The sequence below is a fragment of the Agelaius phoeniceus genome, chromosome 8 (assembly GCF_051311805.1).
Source record: "Agelaius phoeniceus isolate bAgePho1 chromosome 8, bAgePho1.hap1, whole genome shotgun sequence".
Classification (NCBI taxonomy): domain Eukaryota; kingdom Metazoa; phylum Chordata; class Aves; order Passeriformes; family Icteridae; genus Agelaius; species Agelaius phoeniceus.
Genome location: NC_135272.1, coordinates 28,083,206 through 28,110,416, shown reverse-complemented (window position 1 = coordinate 28,110,416; position 27,211 = coordinate 28,083,206). Strand labels below are relative to the sequence as shown.

At 45.8% G+C, this 27,211-nt stretch overlaps 1 protein-coding gene across 3 annotated transcripts in view; it reads right to left on the bottom strand.

Annotated features, from left to right (window-relative positions):
* The window catches only part of RNF220 (ring finger protein 220), a 211,032-nt gene extending 187,055 nt beyond the window's left edge, over positions 1-23,977 (bottom strand). The window contains exon 1 of one of the 3 annotated variants that reach the window (XM_054637882.2): positions 23,317-23,977. In XM_054637882.2, the coding sequence (XP_054493857.1) occupies positions 23,317-23,941 (625 nt within the window). In that variant the 5' untranslated portion in view covers positions 23,942-23,977. The remainder of the gene's footprint in view (positions 1-23,316) is intronic. The other 2 variants (XM_054637883.2, XM_054637884.2) reach the window with 2 other exon arrangements.
* Between the last annotated feature and the right edge of the window lie 3,234 nt (positions 23,978-27,211).

Here is a 27,211-nt window from a genome sequence, read left to right as displayed (position 1 = left end):
CAGAAGTTGCACTGGCAGCAATACACAGCAGTGTGCAAATGTGAGTTGCAAGTATATCGTGCAATCCTGGAAGAAGCCCATGCCTTGTGAGCAGGTTTACACATAGCAAGATGGCAGCAGAGGAAAAAAATGCTGGAAGAAATCTGCCAGCTATGCATAGCAAAGAGTGCTCCAGTTTGGTGGGGGAATTGGGAACATATTTTTTCAATTCATTCTCATATTCAGCAACAAGGAAAAGACCAGTCAATCAATATAACAGTAAAAGTTTTAACACGGCTAACCTTTAAACACTAAACAATGTCATACAAAACTAAAACAAACTGCATGAAATCCCAGTTAGGTGTCAAAATCACCCTGGGTCAGCCAGACTAAGAAAACAGAGATAACAGAGATAACAGAGATAACAGAGATTACAGACTGAAGCATCCTGCCATACTGAGCCCTGTAGTTTTCTCTGCTGAGATGTTGGTACCTATGAATGAGTGGTTCTCCTCGGGCAGCCACACACAGCATCTTGATGTTTGTGAGTTCTTTGGATAAGTGACCCAACTAGATGGTTGAGGTCACTGTACTCCTGCAGCTCCTAGATTTGAAGATACAAGGACTGTCTTTCTAGCTGTTCTCCCTGCTTCCAATCCCTGTGCAGTTTGTTCACACTTTTCCCCTTTGCACCTCCTTTCCTTTTCTTCTGGCAGGGGGAACTGCTTTTTCCTTCTTCTGGGTGACCATGTGCTGATAAACTTACATGGAACTATTTTCACTGCCAGCTGCTGATCCTGCACTTTAACCTGCTGTGTCTCTTGCTCATCTCTTGAAGCCACCAGGCTACCTCAGAACTGAGGTCACACAGAAACTGAAATGCACTTCTAAGAGAACATGTGATACTCCACACCTTGTATCTGCCAAACAGTGGGAACCTGATACCTGGACAGTCACAAAATCATGCAGAAGTAGAAGGATGAACATGAGATTATCTCTTTCTTCCTGTCCAAAACAGAAACAGCTAAATTTAACGCATTCCTGAAATAATTCTGCTTCATTTGCTCCTGAAACTTACCAGTGCTGCCCATTGCCTAGGCATTCTACTGCACTGATCTATCACTCCCTCCATGCTAGAACATAACAGCTGTCAGAAGGGATTCAGTTTAGGCTCTGAATTTCAGGCCTTATCTGCAGTTGGCACATCTTCCTACTCCTCAACCTGCAATGCCCATGTGCCACACAATCTTAAATGAGGGTGGATTTCTTTTCCATTCTCCCAAGGAGAGACCTGCCTGACCACCCTCACCACCTTTGTTTTAGGCATGTTACAGCTGAAATGGGCATCAAGAAGAAGAAGTAAGAATGTGAACAGCCCTCCATTTTCTGCAAGACTACCAAGAGTTTAGGAACAAACCTTTAATTTCTTTTTTCCCTTACTCTAATATTCTCATTTTTTTTCTAGGAAAAGGGGGTGTGGATCTCCTGTAGGCAGGATAAGAGACTGCTCTTGGGGAGCTGAAGTTTGTCAGTTCAAACTGGACATCTAGTACCTGGCAGACCTCACCTTTGACAGAGCCACGTGTGACTAAGAGCTTCCCTTTGATGCTTTCTCCTCTGGATCTTTTAGGCTGCAGTCCAGTAACTTTCCTTCTTTAAAGGAAGGCTGAGGAGATTTTGTTTCCTGACTTTTGAAGAGCTTTTCCTCTTCTTTCTTTGATCTGTGTAGTGAATTTGATCTCCCAGAAGAGCAGGATGAGTGTGTCTCCTGGCAGCCCGGTTCCGGACAGTCAGGATTTGATTCATCGATTCGTTTGTTTTTATTTGGCTTTTGTGTTTGGCAAGCTGAATACAGGGCTCTTATCCTTAGGTCCAAGAGAAGGAAGGTGCTTCCCTGAACCTGGCTGAGACTGTACTTTCCAGGCTGTGGGCTGGATGCCAGCACATCTCTCGAGATACTTTCGGTGTCTGCTCAAGAATGCAAGGGAAGAAGCTCATCTCTCCCTCCTGCTCCATCATGAGACTTGACATCTAAACAGAGTGTGCTGATAAGATATTCGAGTCCTCCCCGGCAGGGAGCACTTCAATTTCCCACTTGTTTTTGGCAGGCTCTGGGACAGGCTTCTGCTGACCTTTCATGCTCCCGCTGGCCTGGCAGCCAGAGGAGGGATGACAAGGGGACCTCGCCTTCCTGAGGACTGAAATGAGGCTGTACCTCCTCAAACCCATCCTACTGAACTATGAGAGGAAGCTCTTTGAAGGTTTTTATCTCAGTGACAGCCCTTCTGGGACTCCTGCATCAGTCTAAATGCTTCTTCCAAACAGCCATGCATGGTAAATCCCACAGCAAATCTCTTCCACGCCTGCTGGCAGCTTTCCATCCCAAGGGGAGATGACCCAGGTCCTGATGTGCCCAGCCAGCTCCTGACTGGAAGTTTAGAAGACCTGTCCTAGCCGGACACCAAATATTTTGGGAAAAATAACTATTCAGAAGAGATGCTCTGAGGTGAGGTGACCCAGGAGAACAGACCTGGGGTGTCAGAGGAGCCCACTGGCAGAGCATCCTCAGCTGTGTGGACAAAACACTCACATCCTCAAATACTTGAGCCAGCTTGGGGCAATTCCTGCTCCCAGGCTGTTGAGAGTCCAGCCTGCAGCCCAGCTCACAGCTTGAACCTGTCATTGGGAATCATCTCATGGCTGCACTGAGATTAGGAACAAAATGAATGTTTTTGTGGGTATTATTGAAGTTTTCAAGCCTCCTCTCCTGACTGATTGGTGCCAGAGCTGGGATAAGGACAGGAGCCCCTCACTCCCAGCCCCAAGATAGACAGCAATGCTGTATATTCAATAAATAACTGGGGTATTTACTCAAATGAATGACTCTGAGCCTGCTCCAAGGAGTTAATTTAGTGCTAACTGACTGGATGAAAATGAAAAGGTCTCATTTTACATTAAGAATGATCACCTGACAGTTTTACTGAATATATTATGACAGGATTTATATGGCTATATAATTTTAGGGTATATTTGGAAGATTATTATCCTGATTTAAATAAACATGATCTCAAGAAAATCAACACAGAGTCAGGAACTTTTCACACAAGAAGAAAGGCAAGAAACTAGCTCGGAAATGAACCTCAAATACTTTACCTTGTGCTTCTACCAGACGCTGCTTTGTAAACAGTGGGATCCCACAGTTCATAGGAAGTGGCAAAAATCCACCAGAAGTTCTGCTAACTCATACATAACTAATGAGTATGGCATAAACTTCTCACTCCAAATGTCTTGTCTTTGCACCAGGAAGGGAGCAGCAAGGGAACTTGGCAGATTGTGCGGGCTGGAGGGAGGAGGAGGTGGATGGAGGCAGGAAGGAGAGGCCTGGGTGTCAAAAGTGCCTCTTAAAAAGAAGCATTGCCTAAAGGGCCTTCGGCAAGGAAAAAGAAAATAAAAGGGAGGAATCAAAAGCAAATATATTGTTGACTTTGGGAAGGGCATCACTTTCACGTGTCTTACTTTCCAGGAGATGTTCCCATTCTCTGAACAGAAATGGGGCACAAAGGAGACCTTCAGGAACTTTTGTCTCTTGTGCTCAGGGGCAGGTGGCAGGCTGTGGGCTTTGGGCTCACACAAGAGCAGCCCTGAGATGAGGCTCAAATATGCCCCATTGCACATAACCTATGGGATGGGGAAAATGCTGCAGCACATGCCTGTGGCATTCCCAGGTCTGCAGTACATCAGCACTGCAGCTGGCATCGGTGCAAAACCAAACCCATGCAGGTAGGAGCTACTTTCCATGGGCGGTGGAGGCTTGCATGGGGAACCTTAGTGCAAATAAGTGCCAAGGACACAACCAGCTGCCTCTTTCAGCCTCCCCAGGTCCTGAATCCTTTCTCATCCTGTGTCTCTAAGTGTAATTGTATACAAGAAAAATCCTCTCCAGGCTTGTTCTGTTTTACAGACTGCCTGATGGGATTATCTTTCCTGTCATTTTGAAGCTTGTATAAGCATGCGACTTACACCACTCAAGCTAAATCACACTCAAGACATTCTGTCTGTCTAAATTGTTTTCAGGATCAAGTAATTTATTTACAGATCATGTTATTTATTTAGGAAAAAATGAATTTAAAACCAGAATTTTAAAATAAATGTAAGAGAGAGGTAATGAGGACATTGCAGTCAAGTACCAATATCCTGTGGAGCAGGTAAGTGCCAAATAGCAATGATCTTAAATACTGAAAACTGCACTCTCTGGTCTCAAACCACACAAAGAAAAGGCAACTTATTTGGTCAGGCACAGACTTCCTGAGAGGTAACACTCACTTAGACACTACAGTGATGATAGGCAGCCCCGACATATCCAAGACAGGTAGATCGATTATTCCTGTAGCAGTAACCTTGGGGAAATATTTGTCTGTCATAACCCCAAAGCAGATCAACTAACATTTAGGGACTAATCTGATGCCCAGTCCAGTCAGTGCAAATTTTTACATTTATTTACTTCCATGGCTGATGGATCAGACCTTTTGGGACTGCAAAATATCATACAAGCTTCTCTTTTCACTGGAATAGCTATAAATGTGCAAAGAGCTGAAATCAGGAACAGCCAGGTGGAATTTGGCTGTGGATTTTTTAAGTAACAGAAACATCTCCCGAAGCAGAAGGGTGTCAGTGCCCAGACAAGGGTCAGGGGCATACACAGGCTCCTTCATGCACGTGCTCCATGCACAGTGAGTTCATAATTCCTATGGGAATGCCTCTAGAAGCAAGTCAGGTATGGGGGCAGATCTCCACCTCCACGCTGGGAAAGTGGTAGCAGTCCCAGGGGTCACTTGGAGCATCACCACCCCACACCTAAGGGCAGGGATGCCTTTCAAAGAGCAACCAGATGAGGCCAAAGTCCGTGTGCATTTTCTCCAGTATAGTCTGGAGCCCAGAGCTGACTTTCTAGGGTTTATTCTTGATTTTAAGTGGTTATTTAAAAAAAAAAAAAAAAGAAAGGCTCATCAAGGAGGCGACTGTGTGCTTTAAAGTGCTTCAGCAGGCTCTCAGAGTCCACTTATTTCTGAGTGAAGATGGATACCTCAAGAGGTTCTCCTCACCAGTAAATAATTCATAAAAGACAAACAAGCCCAGGTCTGTTTGAATTAGAACAAAATATTTCTTTAGAAAAGTGAAGTGATTAAGCACAGGAGGAGCTGGAGATGACAGCTGGTGTCTGCAGCTCCGGATGAGTCACCTTCACTCGCCAAGGCCCCTCTCTCCGGGAAGTGCTGCTGCTTTTTTTTTAACCCTTTGAGATTCCCAGGAATGATTTGTCACCAGGGTTATTAGCATTTCTCCCTTGATATCGACAGCTTGTCTTTCCTTCTTCTAACCGGTGAGTGATTTCTTCACACGCTCACCAAATATAGCCAAATCACCATGGTAAACTTATCGACAGAATCATATTAACAGCTGCTGAGCATTTACAGGGCTGTAAGTTATACAAAAAAAAAGAAGGAAGAAAAACACACATGGAAATAAACCAACTCTGATCAGCAGTGACAAGCATTTATTTAGGAGCCACTCGATGGAAATATTTTTTATGTTTTAATTGCTAATTATAGGCTACTACAGAAGGGTAGCTTTGGCCAAAATTATCCTTTAAGCTGGAGCATTAAGCCAGAAGTAAGCATACCCTATCTGGATGTATCTTGGGGCATCAGGAGAAGAAGGATTTATTTTTAAAGTGCTGTCCTTGTTTAAATCAAGCCTTAAATTTGCCAGTCAAAGTTGCATCTCTCCTGACTTACCAAGCAAGGACCTCTTAAGTCTAGGTAAGAGCTGAAAACACATCTATATAAAGACAGGCCTTTTCAAAATCATTTGCTGAGGATGCTCTGGTCCTCTTGCATACTGGGCATCACAAAAGGGCCCAAAGGGGCCATTAGGAGTGGGCAGCAGCTAGCAGCATCCTTGCTTCTCCACTGTGCAGCAGAGAATCACCCACTGCCTGCTCTAGATCAGACTGGACCCAGAGGGAGAAAACAGCTGGTTTTCTGCTCCCCTTTTTCTGCATGTTCAGAACACACTCAGCATCCCCTCCCTACCTGCCCCCACATTTGGAGGTATATTTTTATTAGGGACACAGAGAACAGGTATGTGCATGATTCTCAGTACTTACTTTGAGGGATCCAAGTTCCAGGATTGTTTCTGACCAGGTGTTTTTAACCCTTCAGGATTCCGACAAATTTCTCAGGAGACAAAGCTTTTAATTCCAAACAGCTGGCAACTGGTGGGAACTACTGATGAGAAACCAGCACCCCTAAAGCTGTCTCTGCATCACCCAGCACAGGACACAGGACCTGCTCTACTCCCAGAAGAGCCACCCACCTGCCCTGGTGCTTACATAAACATAAAGCTGACTAAGCAAAGTGCAGGGACCTACAGTGAACTCATTTTCAATAAATTTAGATGTAGAATAAAAAGACTGCTCTAGCCAGGCCCTCAAACAACCCAGCTGGGCCATGAACCTATGACCACAAGGGAGAAAGGAAAAGAAGATGAAGCATTTCTGCTGCTTGGGGACATCCATAGTTGGTACCTCAGGCATTTCACCAAGGTTCTTGCAAGGGTTTATATCTAAGAGCTGCCACTTCAGGGTTTCTGAGGGCCAGGGTTAGAAAGCTGAATTTCATGGGAGCTGTACTCAACTGAGTGGCTTCCTCCTGTTGAAGGCAGAAATGGGATGGGGCCTGAGCACTACTGACAGTGCAAATACATTTGCTGAGATCCCAAAGTTGGCTGTGCTGACTCACCTGGCTCACTGTTCTGCAGCAGCCCCTAATCTCGTTAGAGGTCCAAGGGAGACAGCCTTGCAGGTAACAGCTTCCCATACCCTCCTTGTGCCAACTCAGAGAAGGGCACATGGAGGCTCAGGTATGGTTTGCTGGCTAGCAAAGCAAGGACAGCAAGATGGGGAAGGAATGGCCATCATCTGAGACACAGAGACAAGAAGTCACCCCCAAGAAAAGTGATTATTCTAATCATACTCACTTTCTTCTGACATTTTTCAAGTCAAATTGGGGGTGTGAACCAAAGTAACTTCTCCTGCCTCTGCTGCTCACACTTCTTTCCTGCTCTAGAAAAAGCACAGACCAGACTACAAACTGAAAGCCCACAAAATATTACTGCAAAACCTTTCTTTAAAATTTAGATCTAAAAGGTGGTGTAGTTTCCAATTTCTTCCCTTCAGCCACCTTCCCCATTCAGGTCCCTACCCTCACACACACCCTTTCCTTCCCCAAACTCCTTTGTTCAACAGAAAAAAAAAAAAAAGAAAAGAAAAAATAGAAAAGCACCCACAGAAAAATGGTGCTATGTCACCCCATATGTCCTAATTTCCCCCCCAGATTCACTTCTTTGCAACCCTCTTTTAAGGCAGCCCAGCCACCAGACAGTGGGGCTGCAGAAGGATCACAAGCCAGGCATTGGAATGGTTGAACTCAGCCTCATTGGGACCTGCACTGCTTAGGAATGGGATGGAGGAATAGGGCAGCATCACCACTTCCAATCCCTCCAGCTTGACCTTTGTACCATGAAGCTGCTCTTCTGGGCCCCCCATTCCCACACAGCAACTTTCTGGCCCCAGGAAAGAATGGCACCATCCTGCTTTAATTCAGTCCTCTTTTTTTAAGAGTTGTCAGGCACTGTGGGCTCTCTAAGACCGCTGCCCCAGCACTTCAGCAAGTTCCTCCTTCACTCTGTTAAGTCAGTGGGTGGCTTAGAGGTGCAGAGCTACACCTGCTTCCTCTGGAGAGCCACGTCCCCTCTGTCCTGCTGCAGTGGGTACAGCAGGCTGTGGGTTCTCTGGTAGCTCAATCATGCTCCTCACTGATGTTCTGCAGTGTCCAGAGACAGGCTGTCTTGGAGCTTGGAGCTCCCACACCCACTGGGAGCAAGACTGGTGGGATTTCAAGGACTTGCAACAGGTCAGAGACAGATCTGCCTGTGCACTGGGGAAGCACCCTAGCATCATCCATCTGTGTCACCTCCAGCATGTCCCAGCTTCTAGGGAAGGAAATACCAGTTCATCTAAATCCTAAACATCATGGATTTGTTTTCAGGCAGATGAACCTACCCCGAGGAGGGTGAGGAGGTATGAAGCATTTAAAAGGAGAGACCCAAAGGGAAAAGCTGAGCCATGCTGGGCTGTGACATAAGTATCTCCAGTTGCTGGATTCAGGCTGCCAACAAAAGACTCTTCCTCACCAAGGAGCCCTTCCTCTTCCTCCTCCCACCAGAGCAGAGACTGGGTGCCTAGCACCTCAAGAGCCATGGCTTATCTGTGAGGTGTGATGGTGCTACTGGGAGAAGGAAAACTAGAAGCAACTTCTACTGCCAGAAGAAATCTCCATCAACTTCCACAAGAAGCAAACTCTGAAGAACAAGTGAGGCTCTGACTCTGGCCCCTGCAGAGCTGGGACCACAGGAGTTACACACAAGACTTCTCCAAGCCTCTTTACATCACTCAGAGAAATACAGTACCTGGCAGTGTGAGCTCAGAATACAGGAAGCAGAAGCTCGCTGAAAATACAGACGCTAAAAGCTGTTCAGGCAGGCAGTGCCAAGTCTCATTCTTCATGTAAGAGAGCTCCCTCTAGGTCAAACACTCGGGTATTTCAGAGCCATCGCTCGTTTGGGATCCCATGCTCGGACCTGATCCCTTTCTCTGGAGATGTGCCCGTCAGTCAGAAAGCCCACAGGCACCCCAGAAAATCCGTGGTTTGCTATCCCCTTGCAATATTGCCTTCCTGCCGCGGGCACTGGCCACCCCTGCTATGTGTGTGGCAAACACACGTGTGTGACATGTGCCCTCATGTGCCCAGAGCCATCGGTCCTCGGAACTTCACCCACCAGAGCAGCTCTGACCCCTGGATGCATTTAAAGCACATTGAGATGTGGCACTTGGGGACATACTTTCGTGGCAGATGTGGCACTGCTGAGTAAATTGTTGGACTCGATGATCTCTCAGGTCTTTTCCACCCTAAGTGATTCTGTGACTCCATGATTCCGGTATGTTCAGCTGGAGGCACACCGGGGAAGGAGTCAACCCGTAATTTCTCTAGCCCCAAACCCAATCTTTACCCTGCTTTGAAACACTGATGAATTATTCCACAAACTGATGAGCAAGGGGAGTTCAGAAGAGGCTTTCAAATTCACAGAGCTAGAAAAATCAGATGGAAAAGACTTAATGCTGGAAAATGCTGGACCGTTTCCCGCAGTGGGATCCCAGGGGCTGTGCACAAACTAGTTTTAAGCCTTGAAGTCTTTAATACAACTTCCTGTTTTATTTTTCTTTTACCTAGACTGGTATTTACTAATAAATATGCAGCTGGCTGTATACAGAACAGCAGGTAGCTCCCATTTACAGCTGTATATAACTGACTGCAGCATTCAACACCCTCACTCTGCTATGCAGTATAATACTCACAATAAAACACACACCGTATTTGCAACTGTGTTCATGCTACTATTCTGGTACGTGACACACATTAAGAAACATATTCAGAACATAGAAAAGAATTTACCATTTACATAAAAAAGATGCACTGGGATTTTCAATAAGTTCCAGCATAATACAGTATCATTTTTATATCTTGTCTGCTCCCTTGGTCTTGCTGATTTAATACATTTTTTTCTCTTTATAACCAGAAATCTATAGGTTGTATATGGATTTTCTTAAACCTAATATATGGTGTCAGTGTGTATTTATAAAACTTTACCATAGAAATGTAACAATTGTCAGAATGACTTAATCCAAGGGCCATCCAGGCCAATATCCTGTCTGCAGCAGTTTTTGCCATTAATATGGATTAGGCAGACAATACAGTTTGCTACAACCTAGTTTTAAAACCACGTTAGTGGTAATACTACTGCCTTGTGTATAAATGGTTATAGAGCACAGAGTGCAGAGAAATAGCATCATCCCTATAGGGCAGGGGGGGAAACTGAGGCCGGGGATATGGGGATTTTTTCATATGTATAAAGAGATATTATATTTATATGCACATAAAACTTGATGGATATATAACGAGGAGCTGTCTGGAGCCCCAGATAGCAGCACCACCCACTCCAGCCCTTGCATCCCACCATGTGTCCCTGGCTGCACCAAAAGAAGTGTCACAAGCCCGGGGGATGTTGCCCTGGGAAGAGTTAATGGTGGAGGTCTCAAATCCAAGCGCTGCAGGTGTCTGCTTTTAATTCTTTGCTGCTCTTCTCCCAAACAGCCCAAGGATTTCCACCCTCCCTCTTTCTCTTTTACAAATGAGTGTTTAACATAAGAAGAGAAGCAAGAGGAGCCAGGGCAGCCGGGAGATCTCCTACAGCCCCTTCTAGGCAACCTGAGCAGGCGGGAAAAGGCAGCTGGCTGGAGCCCAGTGAGAGAGCAGGGACCATGGGAAGAGTCTTCTCACATCTGGTTAAGTACTGCTAAACCCTCCGACGAGCTGCCTAATTATTACAACACTTCTGCCGAAAAATTAATGTGCTTGGCCGTCTGCACTGGGGCAGAAAGGGTAGGAAAGCAGCTGTCAGGATGCAGGCAGCGATGGGAGCACCAAGGAAAGAGGTTTGCAGCACAAGAGCGCGAGAGAAGGGCAGGGAAGCTCTGCCTGCAGGGACCCTGCTGGGAAAACAGCCTTCTCCCTGCTTCTTTTTGCTGCATGGCCCCCAGGAGAGGACAGCCAACAGAGTTGTTAATCTAGCAACAACAGCCCTTGTAAAGAGCTCAGCAGTGATGCCCTGCTTACCAAAATCAACAGAACAATCTGCCAGCAGCTCAAAACAGAGACAGTCATCCCAAGGACCCAACAGCAGGGCCAGCAACGACACCCAGGACACTGAGGTCCCTTCTGCCTGGCCTTTGGTCGCTTTTCCTTCTTGCTGAGCCCTCATTTCAGTAACTTCCAGAAAATTCAAGTGTGGCATTTTATTTCTGCAGGTCTCTATAAGAGCTGTAGGTACAGTAGCAGGGAGGTAGCATCATTCATATGCACATCCCTATTCACTTGTTTCTGCCACAACCAGTTAAAAAAGGCAGCAGAGAAGACAGCAGGGTCCTGCCCCCCCAGCTCAGCCATCTCTGTGTCAGGTTAGTGGGTAAGCCTCTTTCTGCTACAGCTGTGCTGGGATTAATCTCTCTCCCTAGACAAAAAGGTGGGCTTATTTCCCAAGAGGTGTCCAAGTACACCCAGAGAGCTCGGCGAAAGCAGCAGCCTGCTGGGTGCCTTTTACCCACAGACATTTGATGAAATTAATGACACACAAGTAAGTATAAAGGCTAAGACAAATAGAACTGGCAACAACTTGAACCTTTGGCCTGTCCTTTGAAAGTCTCTGGCAAGTCTCAAATCTTCTTGATCTGCTCACTAAAAGGATGACTGTCCCACAATTATTTTCCAAGCATTTGTTGGCAAGTTGTAGGAGGAAAAAGGCATTTCACTGAAGCTGTTAGTACAAAAGCTCAACTCCAGCCAGGGGCTGGACTCCACTTCAAATTATAATATTTTAAGTACCTGAAAATAAATATTTTGTCAGCTGCTGAGAATTAAGAAGTAGCTTCGACCTTTCAGAGAGGGGAACCCTGCAGAGAGCGGCGAGGCTCAGAGAGTTAGTTGCAAAACAAGCTCTGCCTGAGCCATTCAACCTGTCTAGAGCACACACAGCCTCCCCTCCCATACTCCCAGCTCCCTGCAAGCTGCCCAGAGCCTCTGGGGCACGAGAGGCTATCCTGCACCCAGCAGCTCCTTCCCAGCCAGGAAATCTGCTGACAAAAGGGACTGGAGCAGCACTTTACTATAAACTGGGTGCTACAAGTAAACTGAGCATCCTTGAGATGGCAATAGCAGAGTGACTAGTCCACTCCCCTGCTGCTCGCTGCTGCTGTACCACTTACAGACTTAGGAATTTTGTCCACAAGGATTAAAAATACTGACTTTTGTTTTGTAAAATCTGAGTGTGACCAAGCACCTGGGTAGATGTACCCACCACCCTGTCACCCCATCACCTCTAAGACCTCTGAGCCACAGTGAGCACTGTTTGTATTCCAGCAACAGCAAAAGGAACCCACACAAAGCAGGAGATCTCTGTTTTTCCAGCAGAGCTCAAGGAGTTAAATCCCTCTCCCTTCCCCCCCATCTTTCTGCCTTTGGCCTTTAGATCAGCCCTGGTTGCCAATGAGGACTCATCGAAACACCACCAGGCTGGGCCTGTCAGGAAGGAAACCAGCGCGTCCAGAGTTTTGTTGTTCTAAAGACTTTTTTTTAAATTTTATTTTACTGCTCAGGAAGGAAGCCAGAGCTTGCGCTTCACTCCAAGAATGTTGATTACTCATCCTTCCCTGCATTATTTCTTTTATCTCTCGCTTTTATCTACCTTACTCCAAATTTTTACCCCAAATTCTTTCTCTACAATTCCTAGCCACTGATTTCAGCTGTTCATCCAAGTTGCATTTAAAAAAAAAATATTTGGCAACTGTTTCCTCAGGAAAAAATCCCATTTGTCATGTTTATTAAACAAGCCTCCATCCCTCCCCCTACGCAGCCTTTTCAATCCAGGCACCATGCTTATGACCACTGCTTGAGGATCTGGGCACTACAAAACACGACCACAACCACCCTCAGCTGGAGAATATCATAATCCCTGCTTTAGAGACAGACGATGAGAAATTACTCCGCTTGTCCAAGGTCAATAGAGTCCACAGCACAAGCACAACCTATGCTCAGGGCTTTGCCCAGGCAGCCCTTCCCTCTTCCTGCTCCGCATGGCTGCGAGGATTAGGCACGCTCAGCTCTGCCAATAACTGTGTCCTTCATCTTCAATACCTCCCCACCAGTCAAACTAGAAACGAGCAACACAAGTAAGAGAATCGGTATGTGACAAGTTGATGACACATTTCCTTAGATGCAGAAAAATGTGGGTCCTGGATCACCCAAGTGTCAGTGAGCCACCTGAGTACATAGCAGAGGGACTATCAGCAAGTGGTGTCTAACTGCCTTCTCCTCCCAGGCTCTGCAAAATCCATCACACCACCCGGGGGTTTCCTTTTCTTCTTTGCCCAGGTGCAGCTAACAAGCCAGACACAACTGGCAACATCTGGGAGAACACACACACAGATGTTTCTCATTGACACCATAACCTTCCCCAGCCTTCACCAGCACGTGCCCACGCCCCAGGGTGGGCGCCCAGGTGGGAGACACACACTGGGTCCTCACAGTGCTCCCAAAGAGATGACCAAAGGTGAAGCTTTTTTTTTAAGCTTAAGTTTCTTTCTTCTTTGAGATGTGCCACAAACCTGGGAGCTGATCTGGGTAACACCATACACAGCTTCCCCAGGCTCCTACACCCACAACATCTCTGTTACACGCGAGTGAAGCCAATGCAAGTTCTCTCTGCCCAGCTCTGTCTTGCTCTAATACAATCCTCCCCTGTTTCCACAGTTAACTCATTGTTTTCATTTTAAGAGGGGAAAATAACGAGATGGTGGGAACATTACTTCTGGCTGACGGAGACAGAGATCTGCAGACTTTCATAGCTTACTTTTTCCAGTATATCCTAGTCCTGATCCAAATATCATCATACTTATTTCAGTCCTGGACCAAATGTGGGACTGGACACAACACATTGGCCAAATTAAGACAGAAATAACTTAGAGCATTTTTCTACTTCACACTCTCTCTAACACCTCTTGCTGACATTAAATTTCTGGTTTGCAGATGCCTTGCTCCCCGCACTACTGAATGTCCCTGTGCCTTCAACACAGCTTCCCTGAACATGTTAGTCCCAAATCTGCAGCGAAGGCAGGCTCCCATCACCTCCCCCCTTCAGAAATCAAAACAGCTCTTTGAGAGCAACACTTTTGTGCACAAACCTAAATATGCAGAAAGGAAGGAGCAGCACAGACGGCAGAATCAGTCCCAAGGAGCAGAGCTGGCAGGAGCAATGCCAGCTGTCCTGTACAGGCTGCATGCTGAGCAAAGTGCAAATCTGAGGGCAAAGAAGCAGGGCTGTAAGAGTTTGACTGCCCATTCTCCCGTTCTCTCATCCAAGGGGCACCTCCTGATGTATGAATCCACTCAGGCTGGCAACTTTTTGATTGTAACCATTAAGTTCCTCTGCTCCTTTTCAGCACAGGGTTATCCAGGTCACTGATTGCTCCTTCATCTCCCCAGCAAAAAAAAAAAAAAAAAGCATCAGTGGTCAAGCTGCCTCCTCAGCAAGCTGAAGACAAGTGCTCAGGAGGTAAAAGCTGTCACCCTGGCTAAGGATTTTGCTAGAGGCCTATATCCCACCTCTAGTGCTGGAAATATGAAGTGAGGCTGGTTTGCAGTCAGAAGAATAAACAGGGGAAGGAAATGAGCTTCTGCAGCCCCCTTGATGGTGCTGTGGAGTTTGGATCCCTCTGACCTGCACTGATATCCAGCTCCCAGGCCTTCCACCCATCCACAGCCACGGTGAGATGGCCCTTGTGAGATTCCCCGCACTGCAAACACTGACAGGGAGACAAGGCTCCCTCTGGCCTGCGCAGGCCAAAGGTTGGGCTGGGTGCGGGGCAGCTCTGCTGTAGCACGGCCAGGCCACCCTGATAAGGCTTCACTCACCCAGCCAGAGGTGCAGCACCCAGGGTGTCACTCACCCTCCGCATCTCCACTCACAAACACCCTCTCATCACCTCCTGAACAACGTGGGAGCTCACCTGGGGCCTGCGGGAGGGAATTTTGTGGAGCATCCCCCCGAACAGGACTGACTCCTAAAGAAATCTTCAATATTGAAAGCCAGGTTGGAGAACAAGGCAGAGCTGTGATCTGGTACTGGGTCTCTTCCCATCCCTGGTCTCTTCTCATCCCTGCACAACTGCCAAGCAGGCTCTCTGCAATGAGGGATGATTATCCTATGCCTCCTGATAGCGAGGGATGCTACAGGACAGACAATTTCACATTCTAAATGGCTTTGCAAGTTGTTTCCTAAAGCGCATGAAAACAATATAAAAATCAGATGAAAAGGTTGAGCCCTTTTTAATTAAAAACACCTTAATTTAAATCAAAGTCCCAAAAATTCCAGTAGGAAGAAATGGGTCCTTCAGGGCAGTGCCCTTTTACTTGTTGCTCTGTTTACAAAACCAATTGCTTTTGGGGAGGCTGTCACAGGGAGCCTTCACCCCAGCTGCTCTTCCCAGTGCTTTCTGATTTAGTTTCCATACAAGTGCCAGGAAGCATTCACCTGCCTCCCAAAGAACAAGCCCGTGCTTGGGGAGCCAGCCCTGCCAGCCAGCCCAGCTGGATGTGTCCTGCCAGCCTCACCCTGTCCAGGGCTGTGGCACTGCTCATTGAGAAAGCCCAGGTAACACTGAAGGATTGCACCTGAGAAAAGCTCATATGCAGAAGCTCTTGGGTCCTTCTAAATTGAAAACTTCATGTGGTTACTCTGGCAAGATATAGTTAAGATTCAGCTGCTGGGGGATACCAAGGACACAGTTTCCAGCTCTTCCTTTTAGGAGCATCCAGAGACGCTTGGTGCCTTCCTTTTCCTACTTCAGAGCAGCCCAGGATTCACAAGAAAAAGCACAAAACACATTCTTGCTCTGCAGTTCAGTGAGAAAGCTGAATTCTGAAGTTAACAAGAAATGGAGGTTCTAAAGCAATACTGATTAGAAACTATGTCCCAAGTGAGGAAAAATACGATGGAAGTGTCCCACACCTGAATTCCATGAGCAGTTTTGCTTTCAGCAGGACTCCCTCCCATGTTATCTGTGTTTAGGACAATAAATCTCTCCTTGCTTTGCTCCTCCTCAGCATTGTTTTTCCCCCTCTTCTGTTGCTCAGGCCACTGCTGCAATTCAAGACACCAACAAATGGTCAAAGGAGAGAAGAAAGTGACGGCTAAGAAGAACTCTCAGATTATCATGACCACCCTCATGTTTTTAAAAGACAGAACAAAGATGAAATGGACAGATACAGATAGTACCAATCCCAGCAGTACTTTTTCAGCCAGAGCTTTCCTTGACTTGAGGGCTGAGTCAATCTGGCCAGCAAATACCCAATACCTGACCAACAGCAGGAAAATAATTCAGTTGTAAAAAAAACTGAATTCATGGTGATGAATTTGTCCCAAATGTCTGTCACCTGTGAGTTTCTGTACTCAGGCCAGCTAAGCCAAGCAGACAAACAGTGATGTTGCATGAAAGGGGAGAAAGAGACATATACAGTTTACATGTGTAGATTTACAAAGATGCACATGCCCTTTCCCAGAGGATGCTGTAAAGGAACCTGATCCTGTATTAAATTTCCCAAATAGAAATCCATTATTTCTGAAGAATTTCAATTGCTCTGCATAGCTGAAAAATGTCCTCAAAAGTCTCCAAATCTGCTATTCCACCCTGAAGAAGAGAGGTGAAACATTCACAGGCTATCAGGCACATTGACATGATAGAAGACCACCAGTGACATGAACCAGAGGATAAAAATCATCACAATTTGCTATCAATGGCTGCTTTTCTTGGAATATGGTATTAAAAGGAAACAACTTCATTCCCACTATGAATTTGCATTAGAAATCCATAATAAAAATAAAGCTTAATATTATACAAATGGGTACAGTTCTCTATAGTGCTCTTGATGCAGATTAAGGTTAGACAGATTTTAGATGACAGTTATTTACCTCAGTCTAGCACCATGTATGCACAAAAAGAATTTATTTTATAGCTGCAGATATTAGCCAGAAAAAAGAGATGAGAGGAAATCTTACAGTCTCACGTAAAATATAATTATGTCTGTTTTCTACTCCTTGGAAGGCAAACAAAGAGAAAAAAATGAATCTGCTGCTAGCATTTAATGGGACTTGTCTAAATGATATCAAACAAATAACAACCAGCAGCAATTCACTAACACCTTCACTTCTGTTTTTTTCATTGGGGAATTCCTGAAACATTAAGACCTTGTCGCCTTGAACACTTTCAGTCCTACAGAGCAGGATTAGGCCCATGCCTGAGTATGCCTCTTTCTTTCAAGACCTTCAAAATATCAAGGAAAGGAAAATAAATCACAGAGGCACTAATGCTTATTCTCTCTCTCCTGAAATGTTCGCCTTCCCCCCTGCTTCTTCCCATTCCTTATGCAATCACCACCAATCAACCAGGAAACTGTTGCTAACTCTCGAATTTTGCAAGTTAGCAAGTAAAATAATAAAACAATGTTTTAACTGTCAGAGATCCTGGCTCGCAAAGTGCACTTTGGTCATTTCCTTTAATAACTGTAGTTTAGCAGTAATGATTTATAATAGTTCATAATATTCTACTAACTGTACTATATTAATAATACTAATACTTTGCCCTTGCCTAGCGTCTTCTGTCAGAAGATATCAAAGCGGCACGCTCCGCTGTGAGGGAGGTATCGCTGCTCCCGCGTTAGGGATCGGGAAACCGTGACTCCAAGGCATGCCCGGGGTCAGGATTCCCGATCCCCAGCACAGCACGGCAGCCACCGAGTCTGCCTGCGCTTCTCCTGCCGCAATCCTCTGACAGCAGTCCTCGTCTGATCGATGGGGCTGAAGATTTAATGTGATTCATTCCTTCTCGAAAAGCGAGGTTTGGCCAGCGGTTTGGGGGCCGTGGTTTTGATGGGAAATACTGAGAAAGGTGGGGGGGTTTCCCTGCAATTGTACAGTAAGTACCCTCCTGCCAGCATCCAGGCACACAGGGCAAAAGAGGAGCGATAAATATTTACTGCGTCCGTGCCCGTCTCTCCAGCAGGAGATGGATAAATATAACATTTCTGTGTTGCTCAGCACTCTGAAGACAGTGGTTACACCAGCTCCCGGGGAGTCCAAAAAGGAAGAGAGGGGGCACGAGGCATCTCTGGCATGGCAGAGATGACATGAAGGCTGGCCGGATGGCAGCGGCTGCATGGGGAAACATTTTGGAGGAGAAAACAGCCCCAGCCCTCCCCCTCAAACGATCAATTAAAAGCCATCCTTCTGCTGAGAGCGGGCGAGGACAGCAAATGAGGGCTGCGAGGAGCAGCGCCCGGCCGGGGTCTGCATGACAATTGTTGGGAAGGGGAGGCCGGGGGAGGCAGCCCTATCCCTCCTCTCACCATGGTGATTAGGTATTCCGAGTGCGCCAGATAGCCCCAAATAACAGAAAGAGAAATATAAACTGGAGACCGGCAGATCCAAGGGAGGCCAGATGGCCCCGCAGCCGGCAGGGGCTGCTCCCATCCAGCCCTTCCCCACTTTTAACTGTTCAAACATTTCTTTATCCCGACAAGACAATTAAGCCGAACAGCACGGAAAGGAGTCTCGGCAACAGTTTGCAGAAGGAGAGGGAAGGTTGTTGCCAGAAAAGCAGGAAAAGGAGGTGATTGCTGCATGCTCCAAGACCTCCATGCAGCACACTTTACTCCACAAGGATGGTGTGTATTTGGTGGAGCAACAGGGATGGATGCATGGCCGTCATCCCTGCTACTGCCCATCTGCCTGCCCAGCCCTTCCAAAATTCCACTGTTGCTTCTTCACTCCTACATCGCACAGGGCACTGCACAACAGAAAGAAACATTCCGCTTGATTTAGTTCATTATTTCACAAGCAGAGTTAAACTTGTGATTTCCCATGATCGTAGCTGAATATGATTTAGTGACAAAGCACCACTTCACATTAGACCCCAAATTTTACCAGCCTTGGAAGTGGTGCATCCCGGAGGGAAGAGTTGTGAGCAATGGATGTGTGGACATGTGCATTCCCCCTCCAATCCATTGTTCCGCCACAGAAAACCAAAACCCTCTTCCCCCCAGCACATGTACATAGAAACACACAGCTCTCTACATAGGTCATAACACAAATCCCAGCACGGGTCTGAGCAGGTGGGTGACTGCACAGACAGCCCTGATCTGATTTCCAAAGCACCACATTACTCAGGAATTCATGCTGTGGTCATCATAGCCCTGATGTCCATCACCTGAAGTGAAATTTACATTTGATCAATAACAAACCAGTTGTTTCAAAAGGAAAACTAACTCCATGTTAGAGATGTTCTTTAAAACCCCAAAGTGTAACAAAGAGCTCACAAATACATCACACAACTTCTCCTGCAGACAAGAAATCAGTTGCAGCACAATGTCCAAGGTGAAATATGATTATCAAAAATAATAATAATCAAAATAATGTTAATATAATCACTTCTGCTACCCTCAGCAGACCCAAGGAATGAGCAAGGGTCCCAGACTGCTCCCAACTCAAATGTTCATCTCCTGGGCACAGCAGGAGCTGGGCAAGGGCCACCAGCAGAAGCAGGGAAACTGAGACTTGGAGAGCCAGACTCTGGCCAGAGGATGGAACTGAATCAGTGGCCAGGATGTAGAAGATCACCTTCACACCACTAGTCACAGACAGCACGTGATGGAGACCAAGCAGCAGACAGTAATGGGAAACCATCTTCTGTGGTCCCAGGGAGGCTGGGGGCACGGGCTGCCCTGCAGGGATGGCAGAGGTCTCTGCTCTGACAAGGTCCAGCCCTTTGCCAGGAGGTCCCACTTTGGCACCAACCTCTGCCTGCCACTCTGTGGGAAAGCAATGCCACAGGAACTGGGTACTATGACTGAAGGACACTGAGACACGTTTTATTAGAAGTAAAAAAGCAGGAATCTTTTTTTTTCCTCTGATTTTAAAATAGGGCTATAGATCTCTTTTGCAGAAAGGAACATGCCATTTATTTCCACTCCTTCTAGGAATCTCAATTATTGTACGCTTATTAAAGCAAACCCATAAAATATGTCTTCCAGTGCCTTTAACACATGCTTTACAAGAAGCTCCTAAACTCTAACAAATGACATTATTTTTCTCAGTAAGCACCTAAGGGAATGGGCCCATCCAGTACAAGGTAAGTCTGCTTATCCCTGGAAAGGCTCCACTTTTCCACATGTTCCCTGTATACTCCATCCCTCTGGATGTCCTGAATACTCACATTTTACAGCAAGAGACAACTTACCTAAATGCAGACATCTCAGCCCAATTTGCTGATTAACAGAGAGTGCAGTCCCACCCGAAAGCACCCCAAAGGTGCTGTCCCTTTGTGGGATGCCTGCTATGGGTCCAAGCACCATCCTGCTCTAAAAGTAAGGGAAGGTTTATGCAAAGGGCTGAGCAACCTCTACTGCATGAACATATCTCTTATGGGGCCAGGTGCCAATCTGGAATACTCTGGAACATATTACAAATAATTTTACTGAATTCTGTGAATTTCTTCCACTAGTGAAAGCAGGCTGAGACTTTCCTCCCATGCTGCAGAGGACTAAATAAGCACCTTCCAAACACTCTTTGACGTGCAATTGTCTCACTTTGATCCTTGTTTTCTTGCAAAGCCTTCCAAGCAAAAACCTATTTTTCAGGGAAATTAAAACTCAGTGATTACATTTTTATTTGAAAAAAAAGGGGGGTGGGAGAAGGAGTTTGTCTGGAAAATCACCATTTAAGCTACGAGGTGAAACAAATATTTAATGATCTATTCAAGAAAGGCTCCTGTACAGTGGAACAGAAGACCACACAGGGCAATCATAGTAATTCAGCTTCCATGTAACACAAACCCTTTCAGCAATCTGAAAAATACACCAAAACAGTGAAGCTCTGCAAACCTGAAAAGCACCCATTAGACATGGGAAGGTGTTGCTGATCTAAGAAAATTTTACAATTTTTCCTTGCAGTCATAGAAAAGCCTAATTACATTTTTACCTTGAAGCTACAGCCACCTACCTGCTCCATAAGGAGCACAAGTAGGCAGCTTTTACAGAGCGTTATGTGTAACAGTTACACAAGGAATCCACAAAACTCCTCGGAAACAACAAACCCCTAGAGTACACATTTCTACAGAAGCTTCAAAAATGTATCTGCAAATGCTAATGCAAAAGAGGATCACCATTCTATCTGCAATCTGTGATCTCTCAAATTCATCACTTCAGGAGTTTCTCTTTTCTGATGGCCAGCATCAAAGACCATTAGGATCCTCTAAAAGCTCCACAACTTGCTCTCAGCCTTCAGCAAACACACCCATACGTGTGTATGCACACACCAAATAAACTCGCTGTCTTAATGGAGCGAAGTTTCCATCATGCAGTATCTATATGTGATGGGAATATAATACAGAGCCAACAGATGTATTTAGTATACATCATCCTGGTAGCTACAGAAAAATTTTAATGTTGATAAAGTATCAGGGATGTTGCATTTGCCCTGCTCTACCGTGCAGAAAAGCATCTTAAAGAAATTTAACATGGTAACAAAAACAATACAACAAAACACCTTCCACTTCTGCCCAAGTTTCCCAAGCTGCCTGCAAAGTTTTTATTCCACTTCCTCTCCCTGGCAAGTCCCCTGCCACGGCCCTGGCAGCAGCACTGGCACTCGGTGTCAACCTGCCTGTGTCTGCAAAGCCCCGTCTGCTCCCAGCAGGAGCGGCCCCGCGTTCGGCACACGCTCTTGGCAAAGGCGAGGCACGGCGATGGATGCGGATGCGTCTGTCTGTCCGCAGCTGTGCTCCATGTGGTCTAATTCATTTAACAGATTTACTTCTTTAAATGGGGTATCTGACAGGATTTTGCCAGCAAGATCCATAGCAGCTGATGTGCTCTAAATTCATTTAGCCAGCGGACCCTCTCCTCGGCTGCTATCTCTCGGAGTACTCTTTTGAGCAAGCTTCATTTTCCCAGCCAGGTTATATCGATAAGGGAAAGAGCATCAACAAAGATGTCTCTAAGCCTTGCCATCTCACCTGCCTCCCCCACGGATAATTATATTACCAGCTTCCACACATCCTCATACGCTCCCACCTACAGCCACTTTTCCTACAGACCCAAAAGGAGAGAGAGGAGATTCTGAACAATGAAAGGAGCTCACAGCACAAAAAGTAGCACGGTCGGGGGTGGATCAGAAGGAGAAGGGGGAGAGACACAAGAGATCACACCGGTACTGCAAGAAATACACGGCTCCTGCCATCAGTGGGAATTGTCCTACCCTCGCAAACGCCGACAATAAAAGACACACTTGCAGCATATTTCAAAACCAAAGAGCGATGGATTTAAAAGGCAGGTTGATTTTATGATGACTTTTATTGAAAAGGTACGCTGGGTTTAGGCAGATGTCTTTTAGCGCCGGTAAGTTAGCACAGTGCCTAATTCAAGGAGACAGCCTGAGGAAGCAGCGCCGACAGGGGAGAGAGAGCCACAATGTCTCTATTACTCTCCTTGGTATCATAAAGGGGAGAAGAAAAATCACATCTGAAAGGGAGAGGAAGCAACGGTGCAGCAGGTTTTTGTTTAAAAGAAAAAAGTAATAATAAAAACAACAACAATAATAAAATTGTTTTCTATTAATAAAATTCAACAGAACAAAGGAGCCCATGTGAAAAGCAAACCACTCACTCCTTGATTACATGTCTGGGTTTACAGGAAAACTCTAATCATAAGTTAGTGCTCTTCCTTGGGGTACCACGCTCTGTTGACCCCAGACCACTCCCCATCGTGGGTCACCTCCCAGCTCTGCAAACCTGGAAGCCTGCCCTTCATGAAGACAGCTCTGCCCCTCTGTGTAGACAACTCCAAAAGGGACAAAGTGATGGGGGAACAGGGAGTTACAGTCATGAACAAGTGGACTGGGTTCCTTCAGTCCAATAACTGGCTTGCGAAAGAGCCTATCACCTTTCAATGGGCACCAAAATGGGGGAAACGCTCAGGGAAGACACATGATACAACAACTTACTGAATTGTAAAAACAATTTGTATTTGTCTTAAAGAAGGAGATCAGTGGCCAACAATATTCTAAAGTTAACCAGAGGAAAAGGTACTTTTGTCCGAAGCTGAGACATGAATTGTGATGGTCGGTAATGTGTTTGCTCTAAAAATGGTGTGCATGAAGAAAAGGTCAGAAAGAAACACCTGAAGAAGAAGGGAGCACATGCTTGCTGCAAGATTTGTGAAAGTTCCTGGCTACACATTCCAGCTGCATCCCTCTTTACACATATACATGTACCAGCACCTACAGCCTCACACTGGTGCATGGACAGCTTTCTGCAAGGTCAACATCACCTCTCCAGCTATGTGCTGGAAGGTGAGCTTCTTTCAAGAGCACTTCACCTTAAAATCTGTCAATATCCTTTTGAAAGAACAAGGCAATATTGCATGGCTGAGCTCAGCAGGCAGGAAAGGCTGCTTTGCCTCAGCCTCCAGCAAGTCTCACAGCACTGTGGGGCAATCACCTGTTGCGTATCTCAACAAGGCACAATTAAAGAGCCACCAAGTCAACAGAGGTACTTACATCTGTCACTTCGGTCTTCAGGACTGGATGAGGTCTCACGGTCAGAAATGAGGCCAGAAACAGCAAATATCTTCTTCCCTGTATCATCAACTTTGAGGGAGCCAGGGGAGCTGGAGGGGAGCTGGGTGCCGAACTCGTACTCCTTCCCATCAGTGTCCGAGAAGCGCAGATGGGGTGAGTCAGTGTCGTGGCAGTTTTTCAGGCGCTTGGCCGGCGTAAAGGCTGACTGGTAGCTCTCCCGGTCTTCAGTGGATGCAAAGGGGCGGAAAGCCCCGACACCGCTGTGGTTCAACATACTGATCGGGGTGCAGTCCAGGTTGGGGGGTGCAAACTGGGGGTGAAGGTGAAGCAAGGATGGAGGAAAGTCACGGTTCGCAAATGCCCCCGGCACCCCGCCTTGGCGGTGATACATGGAGGCAAAAGTATATGAGCCATTGGTAAAGGGAATGTGCACGTCCTTATCTGCTGACACAGGGACCCCAAAAGGCCTCGGCTGCTGGCAGGGAATGGAAGCATCACGGCTGGCTTCGGCAGTGGAGGCGAGAACCATCAGTGCTGGGGAGGCCAGTGGGTTGGGGAGATAGGGTGAGTTCTCCATCTTGAATGCTGCCCGGTGTAAGTCCATCGGAGACTCTTTCCTCAGCAGGATCACAAGCAGAACGATCTTCCCCGGAAGGAAAGCAAAGCGATGCCTAGGAATGGAGCGGGGAAAATTACTGGAGCATCATCACCCTTTGAACACTGCAAGGAAACAGAAAGGGAAAGAAAACACAACCAATTAGGTTTCTGCACTCATTTCTCCGGGATGCTCCAGCAGCAGAGTGGCCACATGTGTTACAAGCCACCGGCCGGAGATGCGCCACTGTTCTCATTCAAGAAAATCAATAGACAACTTCACACACTAGTGGAGTCAGCCCTGGCCCTCCAGGTTAAAGGGTATCATCCAGTGCAGATGAATAAAAGGCAAACCAAACATAATAACATGCAGATTTAATAATGCACTAATAAAAAATATTCAGTCTAAAATTAACATAGTAACTCCAAATTATAAGTGGAATTCTATATGGCAAGTGACATGTATACATAACCGCAATAAACTTAAGAAAACCCCCACATGCACACACCCTGCTATTTGCTTGGGGGTTGTGGGTGTAGAACCGACATAAAAATAACCATTGTACCCAGTTACCCAAATCAGACAGCACACATGGTTAGAACTGTACACGATGCTTGAGACGTACATAGCTGACAGGTATTTTCTCTCACTCTCACAGTACATATGGGTAGATGTGTGCTTGCACACACGGTACTTGATACCATCATACATATGTATGCACACCATTGGAATGTAGGAATGTGGCTGTCCCGGTGCATTTGTGTAACACACGAACATCCACGCGTGCACACGCGGTGCCTGAGAGCAAAGGAGAAGAGACTTCCCCAGTAAAATGCCTGGCGTCTCTGACAATATTTAAAATCATAATGGGTGCTTCTGCCATCTGATCTCTGCAAGCGTCTGCCTTTCGGGTCGGGGACAAGAGAGGATGGATCAGTAATTTTAGTTCCTAATGCACTCACTCTTAAGTAGATTTGTAAACTGCCCTGGATGTGCCATTAACATTTAGAGGAAAATGTTAACAAAATTTCTGCCTCGCATCTTGCTGAGCCTCCCAGGTTGGCTGCAACCACCCACCCAGCCACAACCCCCTCCCAGGGTGAAAGAAGGGAAAATCCTTCTTTCTCTATCTCCCCCAGTTCGCAGTGCCTTTTTGTGCTGTTATTTTCTCCCCCAATCAATCTCATGCCTTTTCTTTTAAGCTTCCGCCGCCTGCCATTCAGGCCCCACAACCCAGCTTAAAATACAAGGACTGTAACTTTGAAACAATATACTAGCCGCTGGAGCTCAAAGGGCCAGAAAAATCATATAATAATAAAAAGCTGTTACAAATTGTGCCTCTTAAATCCAGAGGGTCAAACATCTCAAATAAAACTTAGTGAAAGAGTGTCTCCCTAATGGAGTGCCTTTTGTACTCCATGAATGAGGGAGCCTAGGTTAACAAAGTGTATGAAATCCAGTCTGGGGCTTTAATGCAGTTCAGTGATAGCATTTCCTCTCTCCCATCCTGTACCAGCCGCTCCACTGACTGTTATGAATTGTGAAGATGAGTGGACATCATCTCTCTGCTTCCTCATTTGGCACTCATCCTTACAGACATCATTGCTAAATTACCAGATTATGTATCTCGCATTAACGGATTTGCTCTCTTCCAAATTTTAAATAACTTTCTCGTTGAGTTCTTGCCACAGACAGCGAGGGGGAGAGGAAGAGTGAGGGATGCCAAGGGCAGCCTGGTCAGCACTGCAGTCCTGGGTACACTTGCTCTGCTGCTCCACATGAGACTGATCAAAATCTGGAGGTCAGAAAACTGCAGCCACTGGCAAATTCATAGTTTTTGGGGGATTATATTACCATGTAAATATAAATAAATAAATATATATATACACACACGATTATATATTCAAAGAGATGCATGCAAGTAAGCCACTGTTCTCAGAAATAAACAATCATTCACATGGAAGCAAAACTGAGCAATCACAGAAAAACACAGATTTCCAGGAGGAAAAAAAAAGGCAACCACCTCTGCCTGCTTTTCTATTTTTACTTGTGCTTTCACACCATTACGTTAAATGTATTTCATAAATTAGTAATCTGGCCGCAACACTTGACACTCCTGTAGGATACTGTGAATCACTATGGCCGTTTATTCGTTTGCAAACTTCATTACACCAGGAATAAATCAACACATTACAATATCTCAGCCAGCCAAATTTAATTTTTTTTCAGCTCCCACTTCCTTTTTCGTTCTCTCCTGCTCCCTTCTCGCCCAGCACCTCCCCACCCCCCAGGAACAAGGACAGATTAGGCTGCGGCGGACCAGTCATTATGAAAATCTATTGTTAATACACTCCTAATGTCAAAATGTCATAGCTTTAAATACAGAACCCAAAAATAAGAAAACTAACTGACCTCCTTAATTAAAAAAATATGGATTGCAGGGTAATCAGCTGGAGGGAGCATTTGGGTGCTGGGAAGGCAGTGGGCACAGGTGGAGTGAGGAGCTGCTACTTTTCTGCCTCTATGCTGATTTTTTTTAATTTAGCACCTCGCGCAAATCCAGATTAAAATAACTCCAGCTATTGATCTGAGCAGTGGAATTGACATTAATTTTAGTTCACTTCTCACTTTGCAAAGGGATCAATAGGAAGTAATAACAGCTGACATCCCTGCTGAAAGGAGGAGAAAAGACGGGCTAGAGACAGAAATCGAAAAGCAACCAAATAAATCAGCAGCTACTTTTCCACGGCATCAGACAAACTCCAAACAGATTGCAAAAAGTCTTTGTTGAATTAACTAAACAAGGAGTAGAGGGAGGGAGGGTGGAGATCAATCTAGGAAGCTATATAAACTGTCTACCAAGTATGAAGGTTAGATGGACATACTGAAAACTAACTTTGATTTTTTAGTTTGTTTTTTTTTTATGGTTACCTATATGCATACTTATTGCATACTTATTGGCTCTTAGAGCTACCCTGTTTGAGGTGTACACAAATTACCTGTGTAATCGTGTATGTTCCTAATAACGAGGCTAAACACACCACGACCCAGGCAAATTGTATCAAGAGCCTTTAGCTCTGAACCACTAAAAAAAAACCTCTCACCAAGAAACAAGTAGTAATCAGTTCTCTCTGGCTTAGTTTTGAATCCTCTGCTTACAAAGGTTGTAGCATGGTGCTGCATAAGTTAAAAGGAAAGTCTGATAAAAGTAGGAGAAGCCATGACAGAGCTGCATTTATCAGGCATCACAAACACCCACCAAGTGGAGAAAACAGCAGT